The 23565-nt window shown below is 45.1% G+C and overlaps 1 protein-coding gene across 20 annotated transcripts in view; it reads right to left on the bottom strand.

Moving 5' to 3' along the window:
• PTPRF (protein tyrosine phosphatase receptor type F) overlaps positions 1-23565 on the bottom strand; it is a 1173234-nt gene that overhangs the window by 265088 nt on the left and 884581 nt on the right. For all 20 annotated transcript variants that reach the window (XM_075320465.1, XM_075320466.1, XM_075320464.1 and 17 more), the window contains one exon: positions 15743-15900. In XM_075320465.1, coding sequence (XP_075176580.1) covers positions 15743-15824 — 82 coding nt within the window. In that variant the 5' untranslated portion in view covers positions 15825-15900. The remainder of the gene's footprint in view (positions 1-15742; positions 15901-23565) is intronic.

Genomic DNA, 23565 nt, shown 5'->3' with positions numbered 1-23565 from the left:
CTGTATGTATTTAGTCACGGCTGGAGGACACAGTTCCATTAATGTACGGCCATACAATGCCTCGGTGGGGCGCTGCACTCTCATCCAATGGAGCAGCCCGCTTCTTACTTCTTCGCAGGTTCTGCATGAATTCATGTGAGCAAACCTCTACTTGTATGAAATGAGGAGACAAGCACAGGTATAGCGTAGACATGGGCCCCATGACGTGTCTGAGGCGAGGCTTTCTTACCACGTGTAAGCTTCGGGACATGTGGATCAGCTGCTGCATGACTACCTAAATGATTATTCATATACGAGGCGGTTTACACCGGAGGATGACTACTGCGGCAAGTTGAAGCACGTCATGGGGCAGCAATGAAATGAGCGATGTGTGGGAATGAAGTGACCAGAAGAACTTACGCAGAAGTGGTTTTTCTTAGAACTTGGAAAAGAGGAAACTGGTGTGGAGAAAACGTTCTACACGTCCTACAAAAGCAGTAAGAGCGGACACATGGACTGACAGCGTGGCCCAATACGTGTAATCAATGCTACGGACGGCACTAGAGCGGCTGCACACCTGGCAATAATAACTACGTCGCACAGGCGTGGCACAATCCCGGAACGTACAGCACGTAATCACCTGTGGACCTACAGCAGATTAAACAATTAATGTAATTATAATCTATTTGTTTTTCTACAAATTCCTCCACACTCGGCGCTTTTTTGTAAACCAGAGGCGAGAACCAGTTCTGTGCACGGTCTGTGATATACAGGTAGATAATAATCTGTATTCATCACTCACAACTTGTACAAACAGCTTCCTCCCACAACAGGACCAGCCGGTTTTACTCCGGGTCAGGAGGTTCACGCCACAAATACTGGCAGTGGTTGCAGGACACTCATCAGGCAAAAAGTGCAAGGAAAAAGAGAATGTGTAAGATAGGAGCAGAAGAAATGTGCGAGACAAGGGCGAGATACAGCCTGGAGCCTCGGCAATAACAGAAAAGTACCAACATAGCAAGGAGTGGACCCAACATATAAGAAACGTCTATCACTTATCTGCAGAAATGCAATAGAGCCAGGGTTATATGACCATGACCACCTCGTGTCAGCTGTTCACCCCCTCTTCTACAGTGTTTCCCCAAAAATAAAACAGGTTTTTATATTATTTTTGGCTCCGAAAGATGCTCTAGAGGATGTCTTATTTCTTTTATTGCTGTACATTGCCTGATTGTGTTCCTGCAAAACTCGAAAAATGTATGGTCACGATCCAGTTGTTAACATATGTTGATGCAAAATGAATATTCACCTCTTCCCCCACCCACCCCTCTGTGCTGGCATCAGTGATCGGGTGCAGTCAAAATGCTGTATTACTCATCCGAGGATCGTATCACGGTCCTCGGACGGGCCAGCGGCTCTCCTGACCTGAGCGTGACAGCTACATAGGAATACATGCTGTCACGCTCAGGTCAGGGGAGCCACCGGCCCATCCGATGATTGGGATGCGATTCTCAGCAAGTAATACAGCAGTCTGGCTGCACCCAATCACAAACGCCGGCACAGAGGGATGGGCAGGGGAAGAGGTGAATATTCACCCCTTCCCCCACCCACCCCTCTGTGCCGGCGTCTCTGATTGGGTGCAGTCAGACTGCCGCATTACTCATCCGAGGATCATATCACAATCCTCGGACGGGCTGGTGGCTCTCCTGACCTGATTGTGACACCTGCATAGGAATCGATGCGGTCACCCTCGGGTCAGGGGAGTCACCGGCCCATTCGAGGATTGGGATGCGATTCTCGGGAAAGTAATACATCAGTATGACTGCACTCAAATCGCTCACGCCAGCATAGAAGGGTGGGCAGGGGAAGAGGTGAACATTAATTTTCAATCAACATATGTTAAACAACTGGCTCGTAAATATACAGTCTCGCAGAAACACAATCGGGCAACGTACAGCAATGGGTGAATATTCATTTTGCTATGTTTAACCGACTGGCGTGTGACTATACATTTTCCGGGGCTTATAGCAATACAACGGGGCAATGTACAGCAATAAAAGTTACATATCCTGAAAAGGCTGATCAACATTTATTTTAGGATACTATTAGTATGATGAACCGAAACTAGGGTTTATTTTTGGAGAAGGGCTTATACTTTAATCATACTCAAAAAAAGCTGAAAATCCTGCTAGGGCTTATTTTTGGGGGAAACACGGTCAGGGGGCACAGGAAATGTAAAAAGGTCACGGCAAGCTACAATGATATCTAACAAGTGAACAAACCTCAGTGGACACGTCGCTGATGTGAGGCTTCTACAGATCAAAGCTGCCGGGATGCGAGGGGAATATACAGCAGGTTTACGATCAAGGGGGTCTATAGATCTCTAGAATAAGTTCTGCAGACCACTTGCTAGGCTGCAAATAATGACCGGTAGCATCTCTAACCATATTGTTACCATGGATAAAGCGGTAGTTATAGATATATTTCATATGTTGTCGCACTTTTAGACACCGCGCACTTTAGGTCTCCTGCCCCTTTGTATCTCTTCACAGTCATATCCTTTTAATGAGGCTTTTTGGTCTGTTCCACATAAGGTCGGAGCTGTGATCTCTTCCCGTCAGGGCAGACGACCAGTAAGTAAATTTCACTCATTAATGACAAGAAATAAAGTTTAGACTTCCACTTTGAGACATTCCCGTCAGGGGTATTGATTGTATTGAAGTGTGAATCACATAACGACCTCTGTCGTTCGTCTACGTTGTCACCAGCCGCCAGGCACAAAGTAAATGAGCGGAGACAACCAAACTCTACGGTCCTGAGGTCAGGCAGGGCCGCCATATCCTGCAGGTTCCCTTTAGATGGGATTTCAGTCTTTTCTATTGTTCTATAGCTGACAACGAGCGCTGCTGAAGGTTTGGTTTTTTTACATTCAGTCATTTCTGATTTTCTTGGGATGACAAGCACTCATTGCTTCTCAAACGCACACCATAGTGATAACCTCCTGCACATTCTGGATATTGCATAGATCTGTACTGTACGGTGGTGAACAATCAGTGTCCGTACTGCTGGAATTCGCTTTATGACCAAGGAGGTATAGGATGCATGTGATGTACGTTTCTGTCCAAAGAAATAAAAGCTAAAGAACATGGAATTGTGGAAAAATAAAAAAAAGTAAATATAAAACTTACTTCCAAGTCTAACAAAAGATAAGGGAATATTTCAGAAAGTGGAATCCAGGGCTTAAAAGGTTACACTTACCTTCAAGCAGATTTTTTTAATAATTTATTTGCTTCCTAAGTGCAAAAGTTAAATAACTTTGTAAACAGTCTACATAGAAAAAAATTCTACTATTTTGTTGCTACCGACGGTTTTTAAGTCCTTTATGCAGCTCAATGCTTTTGTAACAAGGTTATAAATCCATCCAATCTGCTCAATTGTAATGGTGACCAGCTCCCTTTTTGTCTGTGTTAGGCCACATTCACACATTCAGTTTTTGGTCAGTATTTTACATCAGTATTTCTAAGCCAAAAATCAGGAGTGAAACAGTCAGAGGAAAAGTATAAACAGACACGAGAACCACGTCTGGATTTGGCTTACAAATACCGAAAGTGTGAACATGGCCTTAGGCTGGGGACACACGAGCACATAAAAAAAAATATTATTATTATTATTATTATTATTAATAATAATAAATATATATATATAATCTATAAATAAAACAACAATATACAAATAAAAAAAATAATGATATATAAATAAAATAAATAATATACAAATAAAACAACATTATATAATATAAAAATAAAATAAATAATAAAGAAATAATATAGCAATAAATAATAATAAAAATATTATTAATAATAATAATAATAAATAATAATAATAATAATAATAATAATAATAATAATAATAATAATAATAATAATAATAATAATAATAATAATTCGGTCCCATTCTCAACCAGAAAAGTGGGACGATTTTCTTTCTCGCTTGCCATCCATTTGTTGTCCCGTCTACAATCCTTTTTTTTTTACTCAGCAGCTTTTTCTTATGTTATATTGCAGGATGGAGTATCCGGTTGTAGCGCTCGCCCAGGACTGAATGCAGAACTAACAATGTAGCTTTCCAATAGGATTTATTAAAAACTCCATCCAACCCATGGTTGATCAAAGCCAATGGAGGTTAAAATTCATTCTTAAAACACAACGCGTTTCGGCTGAGCATCGTCAGCCTTCTTTGATGCTCAACCAAATTAATATTAATGCATTTTAACCGCCATTGGCTTTGCTCAACTATCCGTTGGATGGAGTTTTTAATAAATCCTAATGGAAAACTATATGGTTAGTTCTGAATTCACTCCTGGGAGAGCGCGACATCCGGATACCTCATCCTGCATTACAGCTTGGCCTGCGGAGATCCACTGGATCAGATCTCCACATCCACCGGAGGAGCAGCACTTCCAAGACTCCAATGTGAGTATTTTTCCAACGCTTGATTTACCCCCAGTGAAGGTGAGGGCGATCATACACGCACGCCCATCTTCTTACAAAACACCCTGCACTCAGATAGCTCTGTTTTTTTTATCTCTTGTAGCGCGTCCAGTCTATAGATTACTTCCCTATGCTACAGAATTGTAATGAATCCGTAAAAATCTAATATACTGATGGGCTGTATGGCATTGATTTATTTTCTCGCATTTTGGAGTAAAATCACAGCATGCTGCATTATTTTTCTTAAGTCAAATACAGCTGAATGTACTGCCCCATTCAATAACACTGGTCTGAGGGCTTTTTTTTTGTATCAGATTGCACTAGTTCGATAAGTTTGTGTGAGTGAGCCTTAAGATATAGCAGAACGGAGCAGGTTCCTTCACTGATTTCCTCAGAATGGAGAGAGGAGAAAAAAGGGACAAAAAAGGAGAAAAGAGCATGGGACAAAATAAGAGCAGGATAGAAGCTGTGCTGATAGGAGTTAATGAGGACGAGACTGGATACAAACAAGATCTCATTCAGCCTATATTACTGAGTGGGACACTCCCCTCCCTCCCATAAGAGAAAGATCTGAGACTTGCATCAGGCTGCATAGCAAGGGGTCTAAAATGAATGAAAGAATAAATATGTTTGTAATAAATAAATAAAATAAAAAATTTAAGTCCAAAACAGTCTTTAAATAGTCTTTAAAGGGAACCTGTCACCAGATTTGGAGACTATAAGCTGCGGCCACCACCAGTGGGCTCTTATATACAGCATTCTAACATGCTGTATGTAAGAGCCCAGGCCGCTCTGTATAGCGTAAAAATAATTTTTATAATACTCACCTAGGGGGCGGTCCGGTCCGATGGTGGTCGTTGCTCTCCGGTCCAGCATCTCCTCTCTGCGGCAATCACTGTTCTCCTCCTACCCAGCAGAGTATGGATGACGTGTTCCAAGTCATCCACAGAGGCCTGCATTGCGGTCCTGCGCAGGCGCACTTTGATCTGTCCTGCTTAGGGCACATTTAAGTATTGTAATACACAGGCAAGAAAAGGTTAAAGACTGCCAGCGAATGCGTTCTACAATACTGTACTTTGATCTGCCCTTAGCAGAGCAGAGCAAAGTGCACCTGCGCAGGACACGTCATCCATGGCTAGAAGGAAGACAGCGATTGCCGCAGAGAGGAGGCGCTGGACCGGAGAGCAGCAACACCCACTGTACCGGACCGCCCCTAGGCGAGAATTACAAAAGTAAATTTTATGTTATAGAGATCGGCCTGGGCTCTTATATACAGCATGTGAGAATGCTGTATATAAGGACTCACTGGTGGCGGCCGCAGAATATAGTCGCCAAATCTGGTGACAGGTTCCCTTTAAACACTGAAATTATCCTTGGGCTATGCGGCAGTTTTTTGTTAATGGGTCTAGGTTGTTTTCACAATTACTGCCCCCTACAAATAATTGTGGTCCTGCAGTTTATTTGCATTCACATGAATAAGGCTAGGTTCACACTTCCGTTAAATTGTATCAGTCACAATCCGCTGCTCTGGTAAACAACGGAATCCGTTTGGCGGATTCCGTGGTTCCCATAGACTTGTATGAGCGGCGGATTGTGACTGATGATGCTGCGTTGCACCCTCCGCCCGACTGATCAGTCATGGAATGACTGACCGCAGGGCGGAAGGAACGCAGTCTGTAACGTTTTTTGAGCAGCGCAATCCGTAGGATTTCGCTGCACATGCTCTCTCTGGCTCCCTGCACATGTAACCAGGATACACATCGGGTTAATAAGCAATGCGCTTTGGTTAGTTACCCGATATTTACACTGGTTACGTGTGCAGGGAGCCAGCGCTAAGCGGTGAACGCTGGTAACCAAGGTAAATATCGGGTAACCAAGCAAAAAGTGCTTTGCTTTTAGTTACCCGATATTTACCCTGGATACGTGTGAAGGGAGGCTGACACTTTCCCGCTCGGCTCCGCCCCCTCCCGCACTCCACTCCGCATGTGCACACACACACACACACACACACACACACACACACCTGTCCCCAGCCCTGCAGTCCCCGCAGCACTGACGTCCTCGCTAGGCTCTGCCCCCTCGCGCTCCGCCCCCCGCACACAACAGAGTCCGACAATGAATTCTGTTCGCGCAATGCATGTGACTGATGAAAAACAACGGAAATGTGAACCTAGCCTAAGACGAAGCTGCAATATAAAGCACAGCCGCCCGTAGGATTTACTACTGTATCTGTATAAAAAAAATAATAATAATTCTGGCAGTAGTAACTGATGCATGGCATTCTTCATTCTGCGGGTCTTGGGGAGTACTGGGGATTGGATCCTTACGCTCATCACTGATGACCACTCCACTTTAGGGGATGACTCCAAAACAAGTATTTGTAGCCTTGGTTTTCAAGGTTCCTTGACATAAGATCCACAAGAACAGGTGGGTGGCATTATTCCATACTCTGGATCCATTTTCTGCTATATATGCACACGAAATCAATCCGTCTTTGTATAAATGGAATCCTTGGATGAAACAATAGGCGTGCGGAGGAGTCTCGTAAGACGAAATTGTCATATTCTATAGCTGGATACTTTTCATCCTTTCACTGTAAGTGTTTTTCTCCCAGCTCTGGTTCATTGTACTTGACTGGGAGATTTTCGACATGAGGAGCGTATTTTATGCACACTTCCACTTCAAAGTTCAGAACTTTCAGGCAAAGTGCTATTGTATGTAAAGAAGTCGGGGAAAAAAAGTTTTACAAAAATGAGTCAGAGTCACCAGTTATCTCTATTGTCAGAGATGATTCCTTCCTTTAACCACCTGATTTTCTCTGGATCAAAATTGCATAGTCTACAAATTGTAGCACTTTCCTGTGATTGCACAGCCGCCGGACGAGTCTGTTCTGGCTAATGGTACCTGAGGGAAAGTAGGAGGTTCATTTTATCCCAATATCTTCAATTGGCTTGATGCATAATACCGAAGTATGACATTTATCAGATTACAAAGTAGTCAATCCCAAAATATATAATATAAAAATGTGCTTGTAAGCACTTGAGATTTTCATTGTATACAAACAACACACAGACAATATTTATGACCATAAATACTACAAATTATACAGTGATCAACTGCGTCATCATGGAGAATGCAGCCTATCCATTCACTAGAGAGCAGTGGCATCACTGAGAATGCAGCCTATCCATTCACTAGAGAGCGGTGACATCACTGAGAATGCAGCCTATCCATTCACTAGAGAGCGGTGACATCACTGAGAATGCAGCCTATCCATTCACTAGAGAGCAGTGACATCACTGAGAATGTAGCCTATCCATTCACTAGAGCAGTAACATCACTGAGGATGCAGCCTATCCATTAACTAGAGAGCAGTGGCATCACTGAGAATGCAGCCTATTTATTCACTAGAGAGCAGTGACATCACTGAGAATGCAGCCTATCCATTCACTAGAGAGCGGTGACATCACTGAGGATGCAGCCTATCCATTCACTAGAGAGCAGTGACATCACTGAGGATGCTGCCTATCCATTCACTAGAGAGCAGTGACATCACTGACAATGCAGCCTATCCATTCACTAGAGAGCGGTGACATCACTGAGAATGTAGCCTATCCATTCACTAGAGCAGTGACATCACTGAGGATGCAGCCTATCCATTCACTAGAAAGCGGTGGCATCACTGAGAATGCAGCCTATTCATTCACTAGAGAGCTGTGACATCACTGAGGATGCAGCCTATCCATTCACTAGAGAGCGGTGACATCACTGAGGATGCAGCCTATCCATTCACTAGAGAGCGGTGACATCACTAAGAATGCAGCCTATCCATCCACTAGAGAGCAAAGACATCACTGAGGATGCAGCCTATCCATTCACTGGAAAGTAGTGTTATCACTTAAAATGCAGCCTATCCATTCACTAGAGAGCAGTGACATCACTGAGAATGCAGCCTATCCATTCACTAGAGAGCTGTGACATCACTGAGGATGCAGCCTATCCATTCACTAGAGAGCAGTGACATCACTGAGAATGCAGCCTATTCATTCACTAGAGAGCTGTGACATCACTGAGGATGCAGCCTATCCATTCACTAGAGAGCAGTGACATCACTGAGAATGCAGCCTATTCATTCACTAGAGAACTGTGACATCACTGAGGATGCAGCCTATCCATTCACTAGAGAGCAGTGACATCACTGAGAATGCAGCCTATCCATTCACTAGAGAGCAGTGACATCACTGAGGATGCAGCCTATCCATTCACTAGAGAGCGGTGATGTAACTAAGAATGCAGCTTATCCATCCACTAGAGAGCAAAGACATCACTGAGGATGCAGCCTATCCATTCACTGGAAAGTAGTGTTATCACTTAAAATGCAGCCTATCCATTCACTAGAGAGCAGTGACATCACTGAGGATGCAGCCTATCCATTCACTAGAGAGCGGTGATGTCACTAAGAATGCAGCCTATCCATTCACTAGAGAGCAAAGACATCACTGAGAATGCAGTCTATCCATTCACTAGAGAGCAAAGACATCACTGAGGACCACTCCCTGAGGAAGCAGCAGTGTGAAACGTGCGTTGGAGTGAGAGGCAGGGAGGCTGGTGTGCGATCCACCATGACTACAGGTCTGTGAAAGTTTTAAAGGGGCAGTGTCTTTAATTGTGCAGTTATAGTATTTTACTATTGAAAGGTCAACTTATGGCCATATCTTTGACTGCACTATTGACTATATTAATGATTTATATTGTATAAGTAATTTGGCCCCATATACATACATATATATAAGGATTCATTTCCTGTACCTGGTGTTCATGCTGGGTTGCACAGCTTGTCTCACCTGCCTTTTGGTTTTATGCAGGTTTTAATTGTTTGTAATTGTTTGTAATTGTCATTTATGTTTTTAATAAACATTTACCATTAATAAAAGACTCTTTTTTATTGGTATTATATTATTGGGATATGTTGGTATATCACTGAGGATGCAGCCTATCCATTCACTAGAAAGCAGTGACATCACTGAGAATGCAGCCTATCCAGTCACTGGAAAGTAGTGTTATCACTTAAAATGCAGCCTATCCATTCACTAGAGAGCGGTGATGTCACTAAGAATGCAGCCTATCCATTCACTAGAGAGCAAAGACATCACTGAGAATGCAGCCTATCCATTCACTAGAGAGCAAAGACATCACTGAGGATGCAGCCTATCCATCCACTAGAGAGCAAAGACATCACTGAGAATGCAGCCTATCCATTCACTAGAGAGCAAAGACATCACTGAGAATGCAGACTATCCATTCACTGGAAAGTAGTGTTATCACTTAAAATGCAGCCTTACATCTGCACTTCATATTTTGCATCAAGTATTATAAATATTCACAGGTCTAATATTCAATGATAAAATCCACTCACATATAAAATCTGTGCCGCACCTTTTAATGCACGATAATTAAACGTTATCGCAGGGTCCCTTGTAGAGACAAATATTACACAAGCTGTTTAAACAAAGTTGCATTGTAACCTGAATCAAATTCATACGTACGAGCAATATGTGCATCCCAATAATCAGCTCAAATCCTGCGATAATCCTACAGCGCAGAGGAATTGCCGCCCTGCATGAGAATAAACATGTTCTAATCATACGTCTATGGGAATTATCAGGATGTCACCGTGAAATCCACCTTATGTCAACAATAGAGAACCGCGGAGGGAATGATGTAGGCGTCGTGATCAGGAGAATGTCTTTTACTTCGCTGCTTTGTAAGTTGTTTGTGGAAATTTATAAAAGGTTTTCAGCAAAAAAAAAAAAAAAAAATTGCCAGCAGCTTAAAAAGGTCTAAATTTCCCACTAATATCACTGTAAAATATAGTATAAAGGTTGACTTGAAGAAAACTACCCTCAGTCTTGGGGTCTTAGATTCGCTGTGACCGGCGAACCGCCTCCTTTCTAAGGGGGCGGTCCGTGCGACGTCACAGCGACGTCACTGAGCGGCCGCCCAATAGCAGCGGAGGGGCGGAGATGAGTGGCCGGAACATACCGCCCACCTCCTTCCTTCCTCATAGCGGCCGGGAGGCAGGTAAGGAGAGCTTCCTCGTTCCTGCGGCGTCACACATAGCGATGTTTGCTGCCGCAGGAGCGACGAACTACATCGTTACTGCTGCAGTAACGATTTTTGAGAATGGACCCCCATGTCACCGATGAGCGATTTTGCACGTTTTTGCAACGATGCAAAAATCGCTCATCGGTGTCACACGCAACGGCATCGCTAATGCGGCCGGATGTGCGTCACCAATTCCGTGACCCCAACGAATTCGCATTAGCGATGTCGTAGCGTGTAAAGCCCCCTTTAGTCTATGGGAAACCAGAATAATTTCACGTTGGACCTAACGGCTAGCTATGGTGACTCCGGAAAAGGCAGAAACAGTACGGGCACAGTCTCTCTCTCTCGACCTCGTGTGGATTACGCCGGCCCTGGAGGCTGGAAAACAAGCACCAGGAAGTCCAAAATGAAACTGAAAGTATCGGAGCGGGTAAAGTTTTATTCGTCGGATACCGAATGGTGCGAATAGCCTGTTATCCGTCGGATACCGAATAGTGGCAAATACATTCGCTCATCCCTAGTTATTGCATTACTTGGGGGAAACAATGATTGAGAAGAGGTCGTCAGTAGTTGGGTTGGAGCAGTAGTTGCTACGTAGCTCAATGCGATCCATTTCTCACTGGTATCAGTCAATTATGGCTGTAGAAGCATTTATACGCAGTCTTATTTATATCAGCTGCTCTTTTTATAAGGGCCCTTTAAAGCGTCTGCAATGTGTTGTCTAGTGTGAATTTCATCCCGAGGTGGAAATAATATTTAATAAGAACGTATAAGATGCGCGTCTCTCCCTAGATCGGAAATCACTTCAATTGTGCGCGGCGCATTTAATTAAATAGCACAGTTCTTTGCATCTCTATTAAAAGGAAATCTTCTTACAGTTGATGAGCGCGGGGCGGGTTTTAAGTGTAACGGCAACCAAAAATGCACAAAGCCTCCCTTGTCTGGAACCGTTGGCGAGTGGATACGGTGAGGACGGGGGCATAAGATGGGCCAAGGATGAGTAGGCGTCACTTAAGAGCTCGGTCTTTGCCAAGGGCCATCCAGACCGGTGAGGAGTAATGGGAAGTTTCTAGCTGAAAGCTAAACACTGAATCCAATCTAAAACAAATAACGCTGAGTTCCTCGTCGCCGCTCCGATGCCACCTTCTTTTAGGTTTTGATTCCCGAGACGTGACATATTCTCTGGTAATCTCCTAGAAATAGGGGGTGGGGGGGGGGTGAGGTTAAACATTTCTTTTCTGCTTTTAAACTGGAGAAGAAATGAAATTCTCTAAGCTCCTGGAGACCGTTCCCGAAAGCACGATATGGCTGACCTGGAGGGAACGTGTAAAACAATCAGAGGGAATCAGCTGAGCGAAGATGTAATGGGCTTACGGTCACCGTGACAGACAGACTGACAGGTCACCCAGGAAAACGGACCCAATTTTCTTATTTTCTATTATGAGGATTCTTTTTTTTTTCGAGCATCCAACGCAAAAGAGAAAAAAAATCAACCTGTTATTTAGCGGTAGGTTCAGTCACGTCTCTATCCAATTAACCAGTCAGGAGAATGACGCGGCGTTGTTTTCAAGGCTTTCTGAATGCAAATGGGCATTTTACATGCAGGAGATAAAGCATTGCAACAATAAAACCGGAGACTCAATTCTCGTAATATAATATTACTGCTTACGCTAGAAAATAAAATGGAAAACAGGTTTAGCCAGAGACAGAAAACAGAATTGACTTTCAGGCCAAGTTCCCATTGAAACTTTTTCCTATATTTTGCAGTTTTCAGGGTGAGTGCAGCGGCGGAGACATGACAGAGGCTCTGCGGTTATGGCCTTGTTTCTTGTAATATAAAGACGCCCGATCCTGCTTTTCTCTAATATCATCTTGGGCGGCACGGTGGCTCAGTGGTTAGCACTGCAGTCTTGTGGTGGCTCAGTGGTTAGCACTGCAGTCTTGTGGTGGCTCAGTGGTTAGCACTGCAGTCTTGTGGTGGCTCAGTGGTTAGCACTGCAGTCTTGCAGCGCTGGGGTCCTGGGTTCAAATCCCACCAAGGACACCATCTGCAAGGAGTTTGTATGTTCTCCCCGTGTTTGTGTGAGTTTCCTCCGGGTTCTCCGGTTTCCTCCCACACTCCAAAGACATGCAGATAGGGACTTTAGATTGTGAGCCCCAATGGGGACAGTGTTGCCTTTGTATGTAAAGCGCTGTGGAATTAATAGCGCTATATAAATGAATAAATACTATTATTATATCTTGTCAAGGAAGGATCAGGAGACACCTATACACATGTATACACCTATTCTGGGGGGTGGGGGGCTTTATCTTATCCAACTTTTAACACTGTTTTATCACCTGCTCATGAGATCCACCAAGCTCTTCTGTCTATTTTGCTTCTTTTATCTATTATTGATGACAACCACCCTTGAAGTTGTCACAGCTCGTCAGCGAACATGGTTATAACTCTGCTAATTTACAGAGATCTAAGTTTTATCAAGAAAGTAAAATAATTAAAGAGCAGCGGGGACAGATGTGATATCACTGAGAATGCAGCCTATCCATTCACTAGAGAGCAAAGATATCACTGAGAATGCAGCCTATCCATTCACTAGAAAGCAAAGATATCACTGAGAATGCAGCCTATCCATTCACTAGAAAGCAAAGATATCACTGAGAATGCAGCCTATCCATTCACTAGAAAGCAAAGATATCACTGAGAATGCAGCCTATCCATTCACTAGAAAGCAAAGATATCACTGAGAATGCAGCCTATCCATTCACTAGAAAGCAGTGACATCACTGAGAATGCAGCCTATCCATTCACTAGAGAGCGGTGACATCACTGAGAATGCAGCCTATCCATTCACTAGAGAGCAGTGACATCACTGAGAATGCAGCCTATCCATTCACTAGAGAGCAGTGACATCACTGAGAATGCAGCCTATCCATTCACTAGAGAGCAGTGACATCACTGAGAATGCAGCCTATCCATTCACTAGAGAGCAGTGACATCACTGAGAATGCAGCCTATCCATTCACTAGAGAGCGGTGGTGACATCACTGAAGGCAGCATATCCATTCACTAGAGAATAGTGGTGACATCACGGAAACTGCAAACCATCCATTTAGTAGAGATCAGACATCAATGAGACTACAGCCTATCCATTCATTAGAGAGGAACGGTGACATCACTAAAGGCGGCCAAACCATCTATTAGGGAGCAGCAGTGAAATCCTTGAGAATAGCGCAGCAGTGACCGTACTGAGAATGTATTTGTGACTCTCTGATAAAACATTTTATAATTAATAGTGGGGATCTGGGGTGACAATTAGAGCACTAGCATGTTATTACATGGAGCGGATCAGCAGCCTCATTCATGAATTCCCGCAGCACAGAGCTGGAACCAGCACCCGCCAGTTCATTATTACCATAGTCTCAAGTCTTGGGCCCTCTCCAGCACAGACTCACAATGAAGAGCCACTTGTCTTCTGCCCCGTCCCGGTTACGCCAGTGGATTTACACTGTCCAAGCGGGTACGTTAAGCAGTTTTAATTCATGTTAAATACAAAACAATACAAAAGGACGGATGAGTCAGTAAAGCCTAATAATGATGCAAAATAATTATATTATACAGCATATTACAAGCTGCAAGCTATTCCAATCCGCAGAACAAAGGCCCCGCTCAATGGGAAGAACAGCACGAAGATGCTTTACTAAAGCAAATAATACACTTTTAGATAAGAGGCCATTGTTGGGAGGTTTGTATAATACTAACTACAGCTGAAGCCCATAAATCAGCGAGACTGAGGTTGTACAGATATGCGCCATACTAGTGTGCGAAAGTATGTACGTATGTGCACAATTCAGAGGGTTCAAGTATTAAAAAGCATAGGTTCATGTTGGCTTTGTCAGACCAGTCATATACAAAAAATTGAGGTCCATTTGCAGCCTTGTGCGCGCCCCGCATCCTGAATGGGTGTATAGGAGCTGTCAGCTACGGATACTAGCCCTGTCCGTAAAATAGATGGGAAATAATCAGTGGCCAGTTTTGGCAGCAAGAACTAATGTTTGTCAGTGTGCTGTGTCTGCACACGGACAACGCATTGACTGTTAAAAGGGTGGTTCACCCATATTCATTATTGGCCACATCGATATTATGTTGAGAAACAAAGTTTCTCTCATATACCTTGTGTTGCCAACAGTGTCTGTGACCGGCGCCTTTGTGCTCCACTCACCCCCTTCATGTGACCTCTGATGTCCGGTGAGGTCACGTCAACTGAGGCCGGCCACAGTCTTCCTGAGTGACCGGGCTGTGGGTGGCGTTTCACCGCTCGTCACAGCCCAGCGTCACAGCGCAGCATCAGTCTGCTCCCTCCTCCTTTACTGCAGAGTGTCACTCCTGTTTAAATGTAACCAAAACTCTTGCTTGTTGCGGTTAGTATCTTTCACGTGGGCATGAAAGATTATTCTTTTGTCGCCGGTCAGGAGTACATCCCAATGCTTTTGAGAATAATATAAACTTTACGATGAGAGTGAGGGACAATCCATCGATGGCTCACATGAACCGCCTTTACAATCATTACTACACGACAGAGAAAACACCAGCTCCAACCTCCGACCTTTCTACATCGGCCACTGGCACCAACTAAATGCAGCGTTGGCACAGCACTTCAGAAATCTCAGACTGCTGGCTTCAGGAGAGACATGCAGATGTTGAAATAAACTGCATAAAAAAAAAAAAGCGTAAAAAAACGCAGCGTGTGCACATGGCCTAAAGGGGCTTCCTGCCTAGCTGGGGGCAGTGCGCTGCTGAAGATTGACAGTTCGGACCAGCAGCATGGTCACACCAATGGAGCAGACCATTCTCTCAGGACACTGGCAGAGGTACGTGCGGAGGGGACTGAAGGTCGCCGGATTCAGGCAGCTTCAGAGCAGCGCGACACGTACTCCTTGTCAAGGGAACCCGGCCACGCTAGGCCTGCAGGGTGTCTGGTAAGAGACGTAACAAGCTGTACACTATAAAATTTAATATCCCTTTATTAAAATGAAGAGGATTTTTAATAATAGGTAAATTGCAAACTTGCTTGTATATACTAGTACTTTACAATTTTATCCATTTATGAACATGAGACATATCCTTTAAAATTCAGAACAAGGTAACAGAAGTGAATCCAGCAACTTACTGTCTGCCTCCGTCCCGATGATCGCAGAGAAGAAGAGCAGTGCCAGGACGATGAGCTTGGACTGGGGGGAGTAAGGCACCATATTTAAAAGCGGTCTCCTCTCCAGGCCTGTTGTAAGGTGGTCAATACATCCGGCGATACTGGTTTTAGACACACTCCTGCATAAAACAGAGGACAGCGGTCACAATGTGCAGCAACAATGTAACAAGGAATAAGAATATCTAAAAATATACATAGAGAAATAGATTACATTCTGGATTAAGAAAAAAGTACGGTGTCTAATATCCGGCCAAGCTAGCAGTGTCCATTGTGGGAAATTTAGGATTTGGTGGAATGGTCACAAAAGATTGTACTGCCCTGTACTGTCCCCTATGAATCCTGTCCACCAGGGCGGCATGGTGGCTCAGTGGTTAGCACTGCAGCCTTGCAGCGCTGGGGTCCTGGGTTCTATTCCCACTAAGGACAACATCTGCAAGGAGTTTGTAGGTTCCCCAAGTCTTTGTGTGGGTTTCCTCCGGGTTCTCCGATTTCCTCCCACACTCCAAAGACAAATTGATAGGGAATTTAGATTGTGAGCCCCAATGGGGACAGTGCTGTCAATGTATGTAAAGCGCTGTGGAATTAATAGCACTATGTAAGTGAATAAATATTATATACCTGCACACCCCTCTGTCAATCAATCATCGTCTGTCACATTGGACGGCCGGATCCAGCCTTTGTTGACCACTCCTGGTTATATGACAGATTCCATTAAACACATCAGCTGCATCCGCTCGGAGCAGAGCTTACAATATCCGATACCAGAGGCACAGATGTTCCAAGAAGACCCCCCCCCCCATGTATGAGCTACACCGAGCTCCACACCAATAGGTCCATAGTAAAGGATTCTATGCAATGTATCAAGGTCTGTGCATAGTCCACATAGTGCAATTAGCTGATGATCTCCTACAAGGCCGATTGCCCCGGGGTCCTCAGATACAGAGCTCGATTTTGCAAACCATCTGCTTGTGCCATGGCCTTACTTTCTATACGGATAACCAGTGAACAGTAATGAGGGGCTACACCTTCAGCTGATTGTTTTGTTCCCATTTTCTATTAAAAAGATCATTAAAATTCAACGTGGAAGTGTAACCTAAGGAAGATAAAATATATGAGGCCACGGCGCACCACCCCTGCCCCCACAATCTATGGATGAACAGATGTCGTACTGTCATCTCCGCTCCATGATTTCCTGGGGAGCAGCAGAAGGAAAACATTATTAATGAAGGAGGCTCATTCTATTATTCATGTACAAAGACTGATCACTTTTATATGAACTCATTCCCTGCAACAAAATGTAAGGCGTTCTGGCACAAGGATGGACCACCGGGAGCGGACACAAAGTTACCAGGCCACAACAAATGGAAACACTTTGTATTATACATAGAGAACATTTAGAGGCTTATTGGAAACATGGCGCAAGCGTAGGACGGTCAGGTCTGTCAATATCTATAGGAAGAGAAATATGGAATTACATTATCAATAGTTCTGGCGGCGTCACAACTTATGTACCTCAACGACGACATATATCATTGCAACTCTACTGCGATCACATCATTGTGCAATCTCAGTAATAAGGGGCAGCACGGTGGCTCAGTGGTTAGCATTGTAGGAAGGGTGGCTCAGTGGATAGCACTGTAGGAAGGATGGCTCTGTGGATAGCATTGTAGGAAGGGGGGGGCTCTGTAGATAGCACTATAGGAAGGGTGGCTCAGTGGTTAGCATTGTAGGAAGGGTGGCTCTGGATAGCATTGTAGGAAGGGGGGGCTCTGTAGATAGCACTATAGGAAGGGTGGCTCAGTGGTTAGCATTGTAGGAAGGGTGGCTCTGTGGATAGCACTATAGGAAGGGGGGCTCAGTTGTTAGCACTGTAGCAATTGTAAATCATTGGTTAGCACTATAGGAAGGGGGCTCTGTGGTTAGCACTATAGGAAGTGGGGGGGGGGTCTGTGGATAGCACTGTAGGAAGGGGGGGCTCAGTGTTTAGCACTATAGGAAGTGGAAGGTCTGTGGATAGCACTGTAGGAAGGGAGGGGGGCGCAGTGGTTAGCATAATAGAAAGGAGGGCTCAGTGGGTAGCACTATAGGAAGTAGTACTCAGTGGTTAGCACTGTAGGAAGGGTGGCTCAGTGGTTAGCACTGTTGCTTTTCAGCGCTGGGGTCCTCAGTTCAAATCCCACCAGGGACAACATCTGAAAGCTTGACTGCTACTCCACTTTTCCCCTCTAGGAGATTGCTGGAAAAAGTCAAGCACTGTACTAGGCAGACCCATAGAAAATGAATATACAGGGAGTCTAGCGTGCTCACTGACACTACATTCAGACGAGAGACAAAATGTGCCCATTCCGGCAATCAGTAGTGTGGGCGTTCAGACCCCCATTAATTGCTGGATTGGGGCACTTTTGTCTCCCATCTGACCGGCGTGGCACTTTGGGTGCTGCTGCATTTATCTATATCTAGACATTATCACTTATCCAGTCAATAGGTGGTAATTTTTTCTTAATGGAACTGCATGAAAAAGACCAAATGCTGAAATCCCCCAAATATACACTGCTATAAACTAGATGGTCTTAAAGGCTCCTGTCCTAATGGAGCCCCTTAGAAAATAGAACCGTATTCAGTTACCTAGTTTGTCACACCCTAAAACTGGTCCGGACTATACGGCCACATTCACACGTTCAGTAAGCCAAAATCAGGAGTGGACCAATCAGAGGAAAAGTATAAATCGAAACGGGCACCACTTCTGCATTTCTCACCCACTCCTCATTTTGGCTTACAAATACTGATGTAAAACACTGATCAAATACTGACGTGGCCTGCGATATATTCATTATAACGTATCAGGTGAATGTGCCAGAGCAAACTGCAATGTAACATATTCTAAGCCTGATTCTGTCTCCTTGTGCCCAATATAATAAAGCAACTGACCTGCGCCTCCTGACGTCGCCTCTTTAACCCAATTAAAAGCCTAATTCCGTGCCAAAAGTGACGCTAAATTACTTGACGGAAAAACTAACAGCCTTTGTAGAGATACCAGAAGACCATTATATTCCAAATGTTATTCTCATTACATAATATATACCAGGCAAACTCTGTACGAGCGGCCAAGAAGGATTTCACTCCACGATTAGTCTCCAAATTCCTCTCCTGTTATAGGTTACAATTTCCTGGATACCGGCTAGGATTATGGGACACGTTTGTGTATTTGAACGGTTTTTTATTTTAACATGAGCCAAACTTATGCTGCAAAAAGCAAAAAGGTCCCATTGGACGTACAGTCACATTCTCAAATTACTGTGGAAAACTGGAACACTCGCGATAATTAAGAGTACAGAGTTACTGAACTATCTCAGTGTGCAAAACAACTTTTCACAAAAAAGTACAGGAGCTTGTAAATTTTAGTTAAAGGGGTAGTTCACTACTTAGTTTTCCAAGCCACATTGATATAATGTTGAGAAACAAGGCCTCTCTCATATACCTTGTGTTGGCAATAGTGCCTGTGAGTGGCACTATTGTGGACTGCTCATCCCCATTGCGTGACCCCCAACATCACCGAGACTGGCCCCAGTCTCCGTGAGTGACTGGGCTGTGGGAGGCATTTCACCGCTCGTCACCCCTTTAAGTAGACCTCTAACAAGACCATGCAAAAAGAGGGTTTCCCACTGCAAAACTATCCCCTCAATTCAAGTATAAACAAACTTCACCCAAATCTTGTGGTGCAGAAAGAGGGTGTATGATTGCATACACGCCATCCTATCCATTCTCATATAACCAATGTGGACCAGGGCCAACCCAAGAGGGAACCCGGATCAGGGCCAACCCAAGAAGGCCCTGATCCGGGTTCTAACCCAAGAAAGAACCCGGATCAGGGCCAACCCAAGAGGGAACCCGGATCAGGGCCAACCCAAGAAAGAACCCGGATCAGGGCCAACCCAAGAGGGAACCCGGATCAGGGCCAACCCAAGAAAGAACCCGGATCAGAGCCAACCCAAGAGGGAACCCGGATCAGGGCCAACCCAAGAGGGAACCCGGATCAGGGCCAACCCAAGAGGGAACCCGGATCAGGGCCAACCCAAGAGGGAACCCGGATCAGGGCCCACCCAAGAGGGAACCCGGATCAGGGCCCACCCAAGAGGGAACCCGGATCAGGGCCCACCCAAGAGGGAACCCGGATCAGGGCCCACCCAAGAGGGAACCCGGATCAGGGCCAACCCAAGAAAGAACCCGGATCAGGGCCAACCCAAGAAAGAACCCGGATCAGGGCCAACCCAAGAAAGAACCCGGATCAGGGCCAACCCAAGAAAGAACCCGGATCAGGGCCAACCCAAGAAAGAACCCGGATCAGGGCCAACCCAAGAAAGAACCCGGATCAGGGCCAACCCAAGAGGGAACCCGGATCAGGGCCAACCCAAGAGGGAACCCGGATCAGGGCCAACCCAAGGGGGAACCCGGATCAGGGCCAACCCAAGAGGGAACTCGGATCAGGGCCAACCCAAGGGGGAACCTGGATCAGGGCCAACCCAAGAGGGAACCCGGATCAGGGCCAACCCAAGAGGGAACCCGGATCAGGGCCAACCCAAGAGGGAACCCGGATCAGGGCCAACCCAAGAGGGAACCCGGATCAGGGCCAACCCAAGAGGGAACCCGGATCAGGGCCAACCCAAGAGGGAACCCGGATCAGGGCCAACCCAAGAAAGAACCCGGATCAGGGCCAACCCAAGAAAGAACCCGGATCAGGGCCAACCCAAGAAAGAACCCGGATCAGGGCCAACCCAAGAAAGAACCCGGATCAGGGCCAACCCAAGAAAGAACCCGGATCAGGGCCAACCCAAGAAAGAACCCGGATCAGGGCCAACCCAAGAAAGAACCCGGATCAGGGCCAACCCAAGAAGGAACCCGGATCAGGGCCAACCCAAGAGGGAACCCTTTTTCGCCATTGCAGACTTTCTAGATCTGACATTAAGAACTACCTGTCCTATAACATTCCTACACAGACTATGCAAAATATGATTCAGCAAAACAAACTGAAGTTGTAAGAGTTATGAGCGTTACAAGCCATCCCATCATTCCAGATTAGCTTTTGAATCTGCTTAGAAAAATAGTTGGTATATCTACGGCCAAACGTTAATTATCTGTCATGTTAGAAGTTATGACTGAAGGGAGATCAGGTCCCTCCTGTAATGTATAACCCACTATTGAGAAGTATTAATATAATGGACAAACGCAAGAGTTTACATGGGAGGTTCCAGACAGGAAATGTAATTTGGAACAGTTCCTGGTGCATCAAGTTAATCTGGATCTGCCCATAATGAACCGAGGACAGTCCCGGGGAAGTGAGAGTCTATTGGGCTCTGACGTCCATCATCGAACGGTGTACTCAGCAATTTAGCAACCACAGGTAATAGCAAAGTGCAGCATTACATCAACGCCATTCCTCCCACGGCCGGAGAGCTGGTTGTGGTCTGTAGTGGAGACATGCCGGAGCCAGGTTGCTTTGAATCTCCCCCACGCACTGGCACATATCCCAGTACAGTGCCATGCTGCTTGCTTCAGGAGACACAGAGGAGAAAGTTCTCAGCATTCCTGATATAGAGAAGTCAGTGAAGGATTATAATGGAAATGGACATCACTAATGTCAGCGACAGGAAAATGAAATTCACAAATATTCCCAACCTGCTCCTAAAACTGTGCACTTAATAAATATAAAGGCATTTACATTTGCTCACATTGGATCACTGATATGTGGAGTAATCGATACAAATGTATTCCCAGGTAAAATATACAATAGGTAAAGTTGGCCGTACATACAAAATAGATTGGAGATAGTAAGGCTATGTTCACACATTGTGTTTTTTTTATTTTTTTTTAATTTAAATTAAAAGCTCCTTTTTACAGTACAAGCCAAAGCTGTGATTTCAGACATCTCATGGCTTTTTTGTGACTGAATTGGAAACTGCTTCATGTTATCTTTTCCAGCAGTTTTTTTCACCATAGGAAGCAAAGAAAAAGTGTAAAAATGCAACCATGCGTTTTTGCTGCTTTTTGGTGAATGAAACTAACATTATTAAACATGTACTGCAGAGAAATGACAAGTAATCTGCAACATAATTGCAGTAAAAATGCAGAAAAAATACGGCTTTACTGCCAAAAGAGCAGGTTGTGCCGGCACAAAGTGGCAAAAAACCAAACGTGTGAACATAGCCTTGTTCAGCTAACCTCCATCTATCCGACTCCTATTCCTCCATACACACAGCTTAGCCATCCATGTGTTCTGTATGGGGGAAGGGACTTCCCGACACCTCGGTTGGCAGCTAACGAGCATTGAAATTAACACGGTTGGCCTCTGTTCTCATTTGTTTGGAGGAGTCAGGAGGTTCCCTACACAGTAGATAGATGGCAAATCTGAAATAGACACGTCCAGAAATTAAGTTAATGTATATGGACATCACAATACCACTCTACGGGCGATGCTTCCCACCCTCTACGGGCCGGGCGATGCTCCCCACCCTCTACGGGCCGGGCGATGCTCCCCACCCTCTACGGGCCGGGCGATGCTCCCCACCCTCTACGGGCCGGGCGATGCTCCCCACCCTCTACGGGCCGGGCGATGCTCCCCACCCTCTACGGGCCGGGCGATGCTCCCCACCCTCTACGGGCCGGGCGATGCTCCCCACCCTCTACGGGCCGGGCGATGCTCCCCACCCTCTACGGGCCGGGCGATGCTCCCCACCCTCTACGGGCCGGGCGATGCTCCCCACAGTGGCATACATATTGGTACAACCTGTGCAGCTGAACAAGGGCACAAGAGGTAAGGGGACCCACTTTTACCTCCAAACTTGGTGGATTGTGCATTTTGACAAGTTATTGGACTGCAAAAGGGCCCATTTACGATTTTTTGCACCAGGGCCCTTTTCTGTCCGCCAGCGGTATCCCACCAACATGTCTCAGCATTACAGATTTGTGAAATAAAGTAATAAAGTGGTGATCATGGGAGCAGGTGGGATTCCTAATAAAGATTATTGGCAACCTATTTTATAAGTTGAAATGGCTGATAGCAGGGAACACTAGATTAATGTCACTTCTTTTAATGATAAAGACTTCAGCTTTCGTGTTCCTTTATTATGGAGCAGATATAAGGTGGTGCCCACATCACTCCTGGAGGAGATGTTGGTATCTGATAAATCAATAATTATAATATGGCTGAACAGGTCCCATAACGCCATGAACAAAAAATACTGCATTTCACATTCTGAGGTCACAGTAAGGTCTAGATACCACTGTCACAGTAACGCAGGATCACTTGATTGAATGGCCCAGCCTTCTCCGGGAAGAATAAAACCCTTGAAATTCAGTATTCCAAGAAATCGCATAAGACTGGATCAATAGTGTGAAAATTGAAGTAATAGCGGATGGTAAAAGGCTTTGGAGGAGGTCACGCTCTTTTCAGAAGCTTCCCCTGCGACTCGACAGCCCGAAGACAGCACTAAGACGGAGAGGGATACAACAGAGGGGAATAGGTGACAATCTCCTCCACGTCACAGCTGCCGCCATCACGATCTGCACCGAGCCCAGTCCTCAGGACATGGATAAATACGCAGATATTTTTTTTTGCTTGTATTTACCGCTATAAAGATGCTGCTGCTCTGGGGATTGCGGATCTTCACACTCATCCTGTTGTAAGTAATCCATCCACACATTAACAGGCTGTTACAAGTTTAACTAGACACTAAACACAGATAAGAGGGAAAAAGAAGAAAAAAAATAATCAAATCAAACCCACAGTC

Source organism: Anomaloglossus baeobatrachus, chromosome 8, assembly GCF_048569485.1.
Source record: "Anomaloglossus baeobatrachus isolate aAnoBae1 chromosome 8, aAnoBae1.hap1, whole genome shotgun sequence".
Classification (NCBI taxonomy): Eukaryota; Metazoa; Chordata; class Amphibia; order Anura; family Aromobatidae; genus Anomaloglossus; species Anomaloglossus baeobatrachus.
This window is presented reverse-complemented; position numbering and strand designations above follow the sequence as displayed.